We start from the raw sequence: 15235 nt of genomic DNA on the forward strand, positions 1-15235 counted from the left end.
ACACAGCAGTGTACCAAATCAGGCTGGAAATGGGCACCAAATGTAGCAAAGGGAGGAGTGGATCCCTCAAAGTCCTGCAGCCCTGCTTAAGACAACTCCTTTCTAGCACAGTGGCTCATTTTCTGCGTCACAGGAATCCCACAAACAGTCTTCCAACTTGGAACTAAACTTTAGCAGACACAGCAGCCTGGCACTACTGTGTTTCCACATCCCAGCCTCAGGTCACCTATTTGGTGCTGGCATACACCAGCAATAAAGTCTGCATGCAGGAAATCCAGAGAGGCTCAGAATTCAGATCCTGCTATTTTTTGGGCAAATCTCACCCTGCTCCAACTCTTCTTCCCCTCCCAATGGTCAGACCTTATTTCTACTTAATCAGATTCTAAGAAGTACTGCATCAGAGCAGCAGCACAGAGAAAAACACCCCTCAGGAAGATCTGTCACTAACCCATGAGCCATGAGCACAAGTGATGCCAGTGTTTGAAGGAGGAATAAGAAGCCCTCCATGGAGCTGGAATATGAAGAAAAGAATATCAAAATCATTGCATGTCACTCCCTAACCTGCACAGCACCTGGCAACATAATTTAAACTTTCAGGACAGTTTTAATAAAAAAGTATCAGTAACAGTATTACATCCCACTATTCTACCAGGATTTTGAAACAAACACCAAAACAAATCCAAACAAATGAACAAAAGCTCCTGAAGGTTATTGTACATGTGGTCCTTTATTGATTAGGGGATTCTTAACCATTTCATACAACTTTAGATGGTTGTTGTTGTTTTAATGGAACACCTAAAGTATTGTCATTTAAACTAATATACAGATGGAAAGGGCAAATAAATGGCATTATTATGTTTCCTTACATTGGCTGCACTACACACCAGTGAACTTAGTCATACTCATGTAAATCCCATTATTTACATAATAAATTATAACACTTGATAGACACGAACTGTTGAACAGACAATACCAAATCTTTTAAATTATACTTTCAAAGGTAATCTCATATGGAGCATATAAAAAATAGTACTGCAGGAAAACAAAAAAGACATCCTGAGAGCAAGGATTTTATTGTACAGTAATGCACAGCATTTCTCACAAGTGCAGCACTTCAAAAGTCATAAATTGTTCAGACATTTGTCTGCCGTGCCAACTGCATGAGCAGGGCCAGAAGTCCTAGAAGAGCAGCTGCTGTTTCAAAACACAGCTGAGGGCTCCAAAGCTTTTGGGGGATTGGGATGCTCAATTCCAATTAAAATATCTGCCTGAGGCAGCTTCCAAGAGCTCCACTAAGCCAGCCCTTGTACAGATAAAAGTTTATGCTGAGCACTTTGCTCATGACTTTGCAAACATGGATTGAGCACATTTAAGTTTAATTCTCAGTGCAGCTGCAGGTCAGCGTTTCTTGCCCTCAAACAAAGCTGTCTTCAGCAGCCTCACCTGTCAGGTGCAAACACTTGTAGACAGGTCTTTTGAAACTGAGAGGTTTACAGAAAACAGAAGCAACTTCTTAGCAGGAAACAAAGCAACCTTCACATTTGGCACGCAGAAGCATCGTGTTACACAAATGCTCATTTTGCTATCTGCAGCTCTACAGCATCAACCAGCACAAATGGGCATTCAAAGAAGCCCTGTGTCAGGTTCATGAAAAATGAATTATCTTTCACACATCCATGCACACTTTTCCTTGGAAACTTGAAATAAACAGAGCAGTTACACAATTTTTTAGCACAAAAGTAGTGCCTAACAGAAAAGATTTAGTATTTTAGGATCAAGCTACTGAGACCAAGATGCTACAGCATCTCTATTTCACTATAAAGACACAGAAATCAAAATTCAGTGTAAGCATCCCAGTTTTACACATGCCTGCTATTCAGTAATGTGTGTTTAATGCATTTGACTTAAAACAAGATGCTGCTACTAACAAAAAAAAAAAAAAAAGAAAAGAGAGAGAGAGAGGAAAGCAAAGAAGTGATGAAATAAAACAAGCAAGCAACAGGAAAACAAGGTTTGAGAGATTTGCAGATATCTAAGAAAAAAAGTAACAGCCAATCTTAGCAATGCTTTCAGCTTGGTGAAAAAGTACCTGTCGACTTCCCTGCTTGGAGGAGCAGCTGCTGGTACTTCTTGAAGGAGACAACATCTTCTGGGATGCACCAAAGTTTTTTTCTTCACTCATGATCCAATTTAGTTTGTGTCACATAAGCTCACTTAGAACACCATTAAAAGGTAATTTGGAAAATGTGTTGGAAGACTCCTCAATGAAACACCAAACTCATCCTTTATCCAAATGCAGTCCAGTGGCATGATCTGTACCCCATGGAAACTCCTAAAAGGGAAAAGACAAAAAACACAACAGATTATCAGATGCGGTCTCTTGCTGCCACATTCTAGCATGAATCATAATAAAGCCTTTGGTTAACACACGCTGAGCACATTACTGTATTTTATAAGAAATAAATTGAACAACCACTTTAAGATAAATTTGAAAGTCTCAAAAAGGAATTATATAAATTTTGATATGAAATGGCCCAAAATAGATCCAAAGTAAGAGGCAAATATCCAATAAATTGCCACCAAAAAATGATGGTGTAATTAAATAAATGTCTCTTTTTCTCTGTTTCTTGATAATTTAAACAACTAAGCATGGATTCATGTTATAAGGAAAGCCCCCTCTACATAAAAGAGTAATTCCTAAAAGTACTGAGCATGAAAACTTAGCTGCCTAGAGCTGTGCATGGGCACTTTTACCTGGAATCAGAAAGCTCTATCTACTGTCACATCAGTTGTCTCAGCAAGTGACTGGAAGAATAATTAGCAGTCTGTTTAATAACAGTGCTCCCTGCAGCACATGCAAATACAAGCCATGCCAGGAGCTCCCAGTAACAGAGCTCCAGCATGGGTAAAAGCTGTCGTGGTAACTGAATACTTTTTAAAAAAACCCAAAAACCCAAAACACAAACAAACAGAGGACATTACAAAAGAGTGATGCTTTCCAAAACTTGAGGTGGCAATATAAATTGTGTAACACTTCAAATCTTATTGCTTCACACAAAGAATTCACAATTAGGAAGAGTCCAAGAACAATCAGTGATAAAGGTAAGGAAGTTTCCACAGAGAGATTTCATTGCTGAAACAGGGAGGCACTACTTCACAATTCCCTCACTTGCACTGTCACAACAGTCCTGAGCTGGGATCACTGATTATTGAAGTTTGCCATTCATTTTTTCCTTGAAAAGCCTTAAATTCTATTCTAAGAGAAGCAGTGATGTCAGATCCCTAGTAAAATATTTTGTGCATCTTAAAAATTCATTTTCCTTAAAAACAAAACAAAAATACCTCAAAAGCCACAGACAAGGAAAACCATCCAGAACACAAAATTAAAACCAGGTGCTATATTCAAGATGAAGACAGCACTCTGCAGCAGAAAACCTCTCTCCCTGCAACTGTAGTCTGAAGCATCCATCTTCTGAACAGAAACCTTTTCCAACCTACATGGCTTTCTGGCAATATAGTTTCCTGTAACATTTCAATCAACATGCCCTCTTTTCACCTGAAACACAATCTCTCCTCATGGCATTTACTTTACCTAGTTAGAAATACTCTGTAACCTCCAGAACAAATCTGTTCTACAGCGCCAACCTCCACAAGTGAGGTGAGAAATCAACGCTCCCGGGGTTCTTCCAGGAGTGAAGATGAGTCAGCTTGGTAAATATTCCAGGAACCATCACACAGTGAGCACAATGAAGGCCAAAATAAACCCCAGAACAGCACTGTGGCAAGCAAGGTCTCTGTGATTTGGGCCCAACACAGGGACTTGAGACTGAAGTTATGACTGAGATTAGGAGCAGCGCATTTTGGAGAAGGTATGGTCATTTTCCATCCGGAAGATAAGTTTATGTGGCATTTCATGAAGAACAAATACTTTTAACAGGTTTAGATTTATTTCCATTTTCTTTTTAAAGCAGGTAGAAGCATCTCAGGTTTTTTACTATGGTGTAAATATAAAGGATAATTTTCTTCCTTACTTGCAAGATGCATTCAGCAAAACAGTTTAATGGCAATGTCTCTATTTACAAGAACAGAAACACTCTTCCTGCAAACATTGTTCAGATATCCCCTTGAAACCAGGCAGCAAGTGTTCTACTTCTGAGCAAACACACTTTGCTCAGATAAATCCCTGCTCTCTCCACTGCTCTTGTTCAGAATGAGCCTCTCCAGGTTTCACTGGTGACTATCTGGCATTTTGGCAGTCATTGGCAGAGTTCATGGCAAGAAACAGGCTCTAATTTGCAGCAAAAAGCACTGGAAACTTTTGCAGCAAAAAGCACTGGGTATATCTCCAGGACACACTAAATTTAAAATATACAATGTCCTTTGCTTGTCTGAACACACAGCACAATAGTTGTGATGTCCTAGAAGTGTCAAATAACAAAAAAAAACCCACCCCTAGCGGTCTCTTGGACTTCAACACAGAGAGAAGACACACAATCAGAGGAATCTTTCTATCATCATGTTTCTGGTGTGGAGTCTAAATGAACTCAAGGTTTGGCTACACCAATGTTTTAGGGCAGAGCAGAGGGGGGCTTCCTCTGCAAATCTCCTGTAGTAACAAGGTCTGCACTGCAGGGCAGTCTTGGAACATGGAGGTTGAATCTCTTTTGGATTAAATGTGCTCCAGGACTGCATCCAGTGCTCAAAGCACAACACCAGACCAGAGCTAGTGCTGAGGAGTCTTATGCAGGGGCTGATGTTAGGTCTTCTTCCAAAGTGATTGACTACAAGGATCCAGCTTCACTGCACTGCTCCACTTGCTAACATTGACGTCAGAGACACTAAGAAAGTTCTTAAGATCTCCTACAGCAATGTCATTTGTCCTTTTGGAATCAAAAATAGTGTGATGGGCAGGTTTCCAGAATTCAAATGAGCTGAAGATGACTCACTACCCAACAAGAGGTGCTTGAACAAGGAGCAGGTGACAGGTGAGGTAAATCCAGCAGAGCGCACCTGAAGTATTTTGTCAGTCTACTTCTAAAGTGGGGTTTTGCATTTTCCTTTATTCCTTCAAATGAGTTACTGCATGGGCTGGATGAAAGGCTTTTCTTACCAGCCCTGAAGAATTCAGGAGTGAAAAATATGTCTTCTCTCCAAAGTGCTTCATTCTATAGGTGTTTCTCAAAGTAATAATTTAACTCATTACCTTGAGACTTCCAGATTTGAGCATGAAAAAGTGTATGTGAATAACTATCACGGCCCCAACTCCTCTACAAAAAATGCTATGTATTCCAGCAACAATTTTGTGCTCCTTTTTAAAAATTTTCTTCAAGTTTAGAAGAGAAAAAAGAAAACTGTGGCTGCCCTTGAACAATAACACACTTATTCTTCTGGGAAGGTGAGAAAACACTGATCCTGCATCCCAACTTGACTGGCTTACAGCAGTGGTGACTGGGCCTCTCTAGGGCAAATGATATTTTGCAATACCTGCGGAAATTAAGGTCACCAGGTATAAAAGCAATTACAACATTAAAGCGAGCATAAAATGCAGTGTTATGCTAATGAAGAGAAGATTGCAACTAGAACTGATTTTTAAGGTCATCACGATACAATTGCTTCAGATTCATTAAAATTTGCTCCTTTCCATGCCACAGGGTGGCCTCAGAACTGTATTTGTTCCCACATTTCTTTGGAGCACACAGGGCCACTTTTGTCTATTCAACAAAGACAACTCAAAGGTGTGAGGCTGAGGCAAATCCAAATAAATTTAGGACAGTAATTTTCACAAGTGCTAAGTATTGCCCTAATTCTTTTCTATAAAGCCAACAGCTGCAAAAGTACGCCAAGAGTGCCTCTGCAAATGACCTCACCAGGTGCATTTTGAAGAATTAAAAATACATGAGCATCAAATATTGGTTAGAGCTACTATACCATAAGATGATAAACAGCACTTATTTCTACTTATCATCTGCTACTAATAGCCTTATCATTCTATATCAACTAAAGATAATGTAAACATATGTTAATATGTAAAACAGGAATACAATTCTTTTTTTTTAAAAAGTACCATCCCAGGTTGTCCTCAAACCTTTAAAATTGCACAGGTTCAAAGCAGCCTTGCAGTATCATTTCATCTCTCACAACTCTGAAAACAATAAGCTTATAGCAAAATCAAAGATTTTTCACATCTCACAAAAGAAGAGAAGGGAAATTCAGAAAAAAAATATGTAAAACTGCAGTAAAAAACCCCTCAACATTATGCAATTATTTTTGCCATGGTTCTGGAGGAAAAGTAAAGCCTTAACAGCTGCTTCAAAGCTGATTCAGCAGTGAAGGAACACTAGAGACTTTGAGAAGCAAGACTGGAAGTGTACATCTCATTCTGTAGTCAATTAAGGTTTTTTTGGATAGAAGAATAGTAACAACATAAAGCCTGATGAGAGTCAGGTGGATACAGCAAGCATGGAACTGAGCAATCCAAATCAGAGTTGCAAGCAATGCTGAGTGACTTTTCATAGAATTAACAAAGACTTTGTGCTGAAACCTTTGCTCTGCAGCTATTATTAAATTACATTCACTCACATCTGCCTGGATAAACAAAGCAATAGTCTTTTCCTAGTATTGCTTTCATGTCTCTCTCAGTTATAGTTCAGTTTGCCAGCTTTAATCTATCCCAGTGTCTTATCTACCTCAAGATAGGAAAGAATTATTTATAGGCTACAGATGAACCACATACAACTATGGGAGATGTCTTTCCAAGGCAGGTATTTGCTGTTCCTCAATTACTGTAAGATTCACACTACTGAAGGTCAAAGCACATGAATCCTGTTCTGTTACTGGCTATTCTCTTTACTAAAGAAAACTTTCAGAGACAAACACAAAGCAGTCTAAAACAACTCTTACTGATAGGTTATTAAACCTATCTTTGAAAGCAAAAGTTCAGAAAGCTTAGGAAGACTAACAATAACAGGAAGCATTTCAGAACTGCCTTGCATCAGATAAGTGTTCACCCAAATCACAACTTCTCTTGCGCAGATGTTTTCATCAGCCATGGAAAAATGCTACTTGGAAGCAGTCTGTGATGCAAAGAAACAGTTCAATCTAGCCTGTCTCCTTAAGAAGGCTTTTGTAGTAATTTAATCATGCTGTGTCACTGACCTAAAAGGGGAAAATTTAGTTCAAAGAAAACTCTCCTAATTGTCTAATCAAGAGAGACAGACAGAGAGGGAAAGGGGAAAAGCTGGACAAACAACAAACATACTGCATTTAAGGAGAGATTGCTTATCATGTATAATGTTCATCACTTGATGAAAGAAAATCCTGTATGTTTCAGTGAACAGAAAGCAAAAAAACTCCAAAACCACAGAAATAGAAAACAAACCACAAAACAAAACCCCAAAAACAATCCAGTAGAACATCCCAAGACATCAAAGAACATGCTTCAATGTCAATCTAATTTGACCTTCTGGCAGCAAAGCAAATATTTGCTGTTTCACTAATAAATCAATCCTTGCTTTATAGATATCCAAGAAAATTCAATCCTTACATTATAAAAATCTTATTTAAATTTAGAAACGGGTCATTCAGCATCCTGAAATATGAGTACATATAAAAATACCACCTTTTTCTCACATCCGCCACAGAAACTGTCTATAATATTGCACATGACATGATTCATTTTAAATGCATACTCCTGACACTGTTTCCATCTCCCCAGGAGATCTGTGATAGATTGCACTTGTACCAAAAACCCAAACTTACTGGGTATATAAACTAGAGAGACATGTTAAAAGTCCTGATGACAAGTGACACAGAAAATACACGCGGTAATAGCAGTATTTTTACATAATTAGTCAGCTGTCTTACTACCTTTTCCACCCAACTTTCAATCACGGTTGAGAATCAGAACTAACAGGTCTAACCTAGCCCACAGGCAGGTCCTAAATGATTAAAATTCTTTTTCTCTCCCCGTCCCTTTCAGGAGGAGTCCTGCCAAGGGCCTGCCTGAGCTCAGGCCTCAGCAGCAGGACCGAGGGAGCCGCATGCGCCCCGTCCAGCTCTTGGCAGGCCTCAACACCTCCCCAACCAGCCAAAAGCTGGGGGACACCAGAAACAACTTGTGACCCACTAAAAGAGGTGTCCACAGCCTCTCTGCCGAGAGGGTGGAGGATAAAACAGCAGCTCCTGAGCTGGGATCAAACCCTGGGCTGGGATCAGGTGCGCTGCACACTGCAGGGCTAACAGGGTGCAGTCCTCACTCTGCTCAAACTACACACCAGGAGCTGGGCTGTTTGCACTGAACTGCTGCTCAGCAAGAGAAACCTCACAAAAGATGATCAGGCAATAAAAAAGAGAGGGACAAGCTTCTTATCATCTTCAGTAAGGAAAAGAACAGGCACATGGTATCACTTTACAGCCTGTACTACAAGCCTTGGAAAGGCCCATCTCTTAGTGATAACATCCCTGAGTGGGAAACATTTGGAAGGAGCTTGGTTGTCTTTCATTTTTCTGCTCTTACTACATAAAACTTTGCTTTGTTCACTGAAACAAAGACATTTCACTGTGCCCTGAGGCTTATTCCTTTTCAAAACTGCAGTCACTAATGCTAAAGTGTTAGTGAAATACACACTGTTTGTTGTCCCGGATTCAGTTTTGATATGCACAATGTCAGCTCTGTCAGTCTGCCAGCACGTAGTAGATCAAGATCTTAAGACAGAACTGTCTGCACATTAAGCAAAGGACACCACTTTTCTGTCAAATCATTGAAGGCATCAGTGTAACTTTGAATCAGACTGGCTCTTTGTGACCTCATGAACTGCATAATGCTGTGAGATCCATAAATCCATCAAGCCCAACATTAAACAATAGATTTTATTAAACCGGCTGACATTTATTGGTTTTAACTATAGAGAAAGAAACACAAACCCAGTCACCTCTGGTTTCAAGTAAAATGGCAAATAAAAATACTAAAGAGTTTTGGTCAGGCATGATCCTGACCAAAGTCTGAAGGAAAATATCATGAGGGTGCTATGACCAGCAAACACACTACCTATCCTTTATCTCATGCAGGAGAGCTAGACATTGTTCATTAAAGAATGGCAGGATCCAACAAAGCAGGATCCTGTTTTTTCCTCTTTGATGAGCTCTTTTACCTTTCATACTTTGGCATCATCTACTTTCTAAATAATAAAAAAAACCCAAAACAAACTAAACCATGAAAAACATCAAACAAAAAACCACCAAATGAACCAAACAAAAATTTTAATCTCCCACTAAGAAACCTGTTTTTCTATGACATATGGGAATTGTCATTTGCCCTGTATATCACTAATTGCTAAAAGAAAAAAGGTACAAAGGAACCAGCACTTCCTTTGAGAATGTTTCATATTTTTCCTTTGTAAGCAGGCCTATTATTTCAAAACTTAAATCTTATTAACTTTAATAACTGAGGTAACAAGATTCAGTTCTTCCTAGGATGCATGGAAATTTGTTTACACATTTTCTAAAGTGCAATGATGACGAGCTATAAAAATCTTGTATTTCTTCTTGATCAACTTAACATAACTTTAGAGGCTTCTGTCTCTTAAGTCCACTCCAGGATGCCCTTTTTAGGTACTTTACAGCATTAGCATTTATATATGTAGCACTGCAGCTTTCTTTTAAATATTATGTAGATTTTTTTTCCAGAAGGTCCTTCATATTAAGAGAGCTGGAAACCACAAAAGAGGTGTGTGGTGTCCTGAACAAGGGCAGGTAGTTGTCAGCAGATCAGTGTTAACTCTAACACCACCTTAGGTGAGAGGCCACTAATTTCTTAATGCTGTGTTTCTAAACACACAATGTGCAAACAAATATCAACACTTTAGAAATGCACTGTGGGAAATAATAACATATAAAGCATCCTGAGAACAATTAGTACTACAGGTGCTAAGTAATTTTATTATTAATGCCAAAAGGTAGGAGTTTGCTAATTCCAAGTTTTCAATTAATAAAAAAGAAACAAACCAAAAGTCTGGGTGAAGGAAAAAAAGTATACAGAGAACCACAGAATCAAATGGCTTAGGCGTGAAGGGACCTTAAAGATCACCCAGTTCCAACTCCCCTGCCATGGGCAGGGACATCTTCCTCTAGACCAGGTTGCCCAGAGCTTCATCCAACCTGGCACTGAGCACTGGCAGGGTTGGAACACACACAGTTTCTCAGGGCAGCCTGTGCCCGTGCCTCACCACCCTAATAGAAATTCTTCTGAATATCTAATCTACATCTCCCAGAGAAATGTGTTCATTTTCAATACAAATTAAAACTGTTAGGGCTTTAGCAGGAGCTCCTGCAGGACAGACAGGAGGATGCCTGCAGCTGTCCTTTTCCCTGGAAAGACATGACCCACATACATGTATGCAGGTGACAGGAACCATGAGTCACAGATGCCAGCACCACACTCTTGGAAGATTCTGCATCACATCTGCTCTTAAATCCATTCATATTTATGCTTGTAATGAACACCTTGACAATGGGAACCAGGAAGGTGGTTCCATGGATCAAGTTTTCTGCAACATTATCTTCATGGCATAGGGAAAAGATGAACTGGAAGAGACCAAGAAGCAGAGAGATGCAAGATGTGGGAATGCAGGTTATAAATCTGAATGACTCCATGCAATGCTTTGCCTAATTAATAATAAATGGGAAAGTATCAATCACAACAGCTGGGTCAGACAAAAAAAGATGCACGCCAGAAGTGAGGGTCTCTGACTGGTTAACAGGGCAGCTCTTGAACAGCAAAGAACCAAACAGGGGATCCTCTCCCCACCTCAAATGATGCAATCCCACCACCATGTCCCCAAGTTCTAAATACAGGAGGGGAAGACAAATCCATCTAGGGTTACGACAAAGGCTCAACTTGGATAGAGCTGGTAAGAGAACTTCTGCCCTCAAAAAGGGAAGAAACTAAACATGAAGTTGCAGAAATTGAAAATCTGTATTTGAGAAGATCAGAAGGTCCATCTCAGAGTGAGTGACTTCATGTCAGATCTTGCCCTGCCTCTGACTAGCTACAAGGGTACAAAATCTAAAAGCAAGTTCAGAGATTAGCCAGAAAAAAAGGAGCAATGTAACTATTACAGACAGCCCAGAACAAGGAAGACCCAAAGAGTTTTAATGCACCAAGTTTGTTTATACACATCTACTACAATATGACGTCCCAATGTAAAAATATGGCCTGCTTCCAGCAGTAGAGCTCAGAGTTAACACAAAGCTTCTGAGAACTTTTGTGGGTCTCAGTAGCACCTCAGAGTGCCTCCTTTGATGGGTTAGAGCTCAAAATCATATTAACTTTCAAATCTGCCAAAGTAATTAAAGAAATTCTTGCTCCCAAGCAATTTGTTACGGTCCTTTCCTGGAGACCAGTAGTTTCCCTGACAAAAAAATAAACAAATACAAAACTAAAAAAATCACAGGAGCCCTCCCTGCTCCACTTCAGTAAAGCAAGATTTTTGTCACAGCAAGTAGTTCACACACTTTGCTTTGGGATGGTCATCACCAGCTGGAAAATGGAAGTAGTGTTATTTTCAATTGATCCAGACAGTTCTGCCCCCAGTTTTACATTTAGATTCTGGTTAGCGCAAGTTAGCAACTATCTATTTGAATTTAATTAAATACAAATTAAACACCCCGTGATTAAAAAAAGCTTTAGCTATGCTCTGATTCTCAAGTATTTTTAGAGGTTTTAAAGATGGAAGGTTTTAATTAGGATGCCTCAGCAACATGAGAGAATGAATAATTTACACAGAAATTTATTTGAGCTCAGTGAAAGAGTGGTACAAATAAACTATCCAGATTTTTTATTTCTAAGTAGTAACAATTCTAGTAAATAATTTTTAGTTCAGCTCCAGTCACTGCAAGCAGGCCATAGAGATGGCAGACAACAACAGTAAGAGTTTTGTAATGTGTACAGTCCAACATTTTTGTTGCTTCACAGCATTCTTGAGGTTGGTTGTACTTGAACAGCAACCAGCAAGCTGGATTTTAATTATAGGCTAAAAAACCAGAAATAAACATAAGTTTTCACAAGAGATGTAGATTCCCCTTAAATAGCTAAATATTAAAAGAGTTCCACCAGTCACTCCATTTTCTCTCTCTACTCTCCTTCCAATCCTCCATCAGTTTTGTGTTAGTTTTTAAGCTGCTGACATATGGCACTGGCTCTGCTAGACCATCAGGACTTGCAACACAAAAACAAATCAAAGCTGTGGTTAATTATGGACAGTGCATAAAGTGAGTACTGACCATACTTAACAAGTCTTATTTCATGTAACTCTCTTGATGAATTTCTGAAAAGGAAAGTAGAACAAAGCAATTTCTTAGAAGAAGACATTAAAAGGTTCGGGGTTTTTAATAAAAATGTCTAAAATGACTAAAACATCAACATATGAAGTTGCAGGAAACATAATACTGCAAGCTATTTTCCTAACAGATGGCACTCACGCCTACTTCACCCATGCTGACCTACATTTTTTTTCTCTTAACTTTTACTAATATTCATCTTTCATTGAATATGTTTTTTTACCATTTTGCCACCAAGTAATACTTTTAGCATTAAAGCTTTGAGATACTTATTCAAGAACATATTTCTAATAATATAAAATATAGAATGCATAAAGGAGGAAAACACCTTTACAAAGCTCAGGACATGGAATTTGACTTCTGACATAAAATTGTCTTATCAAAGGCTGTTCAGCATTGAAACTCTATTCAGAAAGTTTTCATCCAGCCTTGACTGGAAAACATGACATTTGGAGACATTAAAGCATTGTCATAACTCACACTGCCTTGTAGAAAAAAATACACCTGTGCAATACAGGCAGTTAAACTAGAACCATTGAACTGACTTTCATTCTTTTGTTCTACATGTTTAATTGTGAAAAGGTAAAAAAATTAAATATATGTCGAAAAGGAGGAGCTGGAGGAGAAATGTGAAAAAATTTACAGTGAACGGTAATTTAAGTAAAAAGCCCCTAAGATTTCCATACAAAAATGTACCATATTATTTCTCCTAACATGCTATACTGTTTTTGAGATCACATAATAAAATATGTCCAAAAAGCCAAAAATCTTTAGTGTTGTTGCACCAAAATAACAAGGATTTACATGCAACATCCCATGAAAAATAAATCTGGGAATGGCCAATGGCAGCTGGAAGCATGACATTTGGAGAAGCTACATTATCAGCATGTGAAGTTTGACAGTCCTCTCTTCAGTACTCAAAAAATAAGAAAATCAACCCACTGTCTGTTCTAGCTGCAAACAAACAAGGTGGCCACGGGAGCTGGCAGTGCCCCAGCTCCTATTTCAGGCTCTTCTCTAACCTGTTGACTCACCTGACTGCTCACCAGCCCCATGAGATCCCTCACTGTAATCTTCTTCCAGAGGAGGACACTCACACTAACAGTGGGAATAATAAAAGAGGTGTTGTTGAAACTCTTCCCATATGGCTCCCAGGGTGAGAGAGCAAAAAATTGTTCTCCAGAGTGATTTTACAATACCAGTTAGGCAGATCACAGTGAGGGTGATGACTGCTCCAAGTCACTATTAAACTATAAAACACAGGGACAAAACCAGCAGGATCTCCTGCCACCCTCCAGCATCACAAGAGATGATTTTGGGCATAGATTGCTTACCAAGCTGAATGGGCATCACACTTTTAAGAGGTGAAAGAAAATACAGTACAACACAAAGCATTTCCTGGGGATCTAATGCTGTATTCCAAGTGATCATTTTGGCCAATTGAATTAAAATACTACTAGAGCCACACAACAGTTCATTTTTGAACTGCATACATAAAAATGTAAATAATTTATATTTGTGTCAAGTACAAAAAAGTTACTGAATTATTCTGAGAAGAATGCTCTCATCCCTCTCCTTATGTTTTTCTCCTTTCAGCACATTAGGTTTTTGTAAAAGGATTTTGAAAATGGGACAAATGGTAGCCACATGCCCGGCTCTGAACAGCATCCAGTGAAAGCTGATTGCATCTTCATGCTTCCTAAAACAGCCACCCTAAGGTGAAGTTCATTTAGACCCAAACCTGCAGGAAAAGCTTTCATACTTCACATTTTTCTTTCACATAAATGATAGCATTCCCAGAAATACAAATTTTGACCTATTACCAACTGCCAATCTAGTCAAAATTTCAGTATTATTCCCAAAATTGGAATGTAAATTTGCTTCTGCTCCCCATGGCATTCAGCAACTAATTTTGACAAGTCTGTTATTTGTTCTTACAGATTGTTCATACAAATCCAGCATACAGTGCTTTAAAATAATTAAACCTTCCAATAAATGCTGCTGCCTTGTGCACAGGAATCTGACTTTATATTAATTTTGCCTGGGGACTTCACGAATTGCTCAGAGTTCACATCTCCTTTTACCAGTCTGAAGAGCTCAATTTCTCTCTGTCTTCCTCCCTGCCCCATTGCCCATGCCAGGGATACTTTTCTGGAGCTAGGTGAGGACATGGAAAAAGCATTAGGCATTTGGAAGTTAAAACCAGCAGCTTAACCACCTTACACAGTAAATCTAAGGAGCTTAAACTCACCAACAAGTGCAGGAATTGTCAAGTTGGATGTCATGCATTAAGCATGAGAAAGTAAATACATGTGACAAATGCGTTACTTCCCCTGTGAACATAATGATTCTCGGTTAACATATCTAAATTAAGTCACACATTAGTTATGTCTGAAGAGAGCAGAGTGACAATTAACATTTTGTACATAAGCAACCACTGTTTTTTAGATTCAGAACCACTTTCAGGGATGCTGCAGGCCTGATTTTTCTTCAGCTGAGCAAACAGAGAGACATTATTCCAACAACAAAAATGAGCCTTCATGTGCCCATGGACAGTAACAGGGTTTTCACAGGTAGCAAATTAAATAAATCAGGTGAAAGCAAACAATTCAAACTGAGTTGCCACAATTTATCCAAAACCACAGAACAGTCTTCCATTTGATCTTGCTTTTAACATACTGAACCAGCACTTCTTTGCAACTGCTAACTTAAATAAATAAGTAGCAACAATGCCAGTTTTCACAATCATTTCAGAACACTCTGAAATTCAAACACATGCAGTCATATGGATGCTTTTGTGATAGCAATAAAATATTCTTTATAAAGGAAAATACATCTTCCTATCATGTTAACCCTTGTTCACTGCTGTCTAATGAGAGGAATTTTCCTAATTGTCATT

General features: G+C 38.8%; 1 protein-coding gene across 4 annotated transcripts in view; it reads right to left on the reverse strand.

Annotated features, from left to right (window-relative positions):
• Positions 1–15235, reverse strand: part of OSBPL3 (oxysterol binding protein like 3) — an 86546-nt gene that overhangs the window by 43908 nt on the left and 27403 nt on the right. For all 4 annotated transcript variants that reach the window (XM_058032165.1, XM_058032144.1, XM_058032154.1 and 1 more), the window contains exon 3: positions 2090–2332. In XM_058032165.1, coding sequence (XP_057888148.1) covers positions 2090–2182 — 93 coding nt within the window. In that variant the 5' untranslated portion in view covers positions 2183–2332. The remainder of the gene's footprint in view (positions 1–2089; positions 2333–15235) is intronic.

Source organism: Melospiza georgiana, chromosome 1 (genome assembly GCF_028018845.1).
Source record: "Melospiza georgiana isolate bMelGeo1 chromosome 1, bMelGeo1.pri, whole genome shotgun sequence".
NCBI classification, from domain to species: Eukaryota; Metazoa; Chordata; class Aves; order Passeriformes; family Passerellidae; genus Melospiza; species Melospiza georgiana.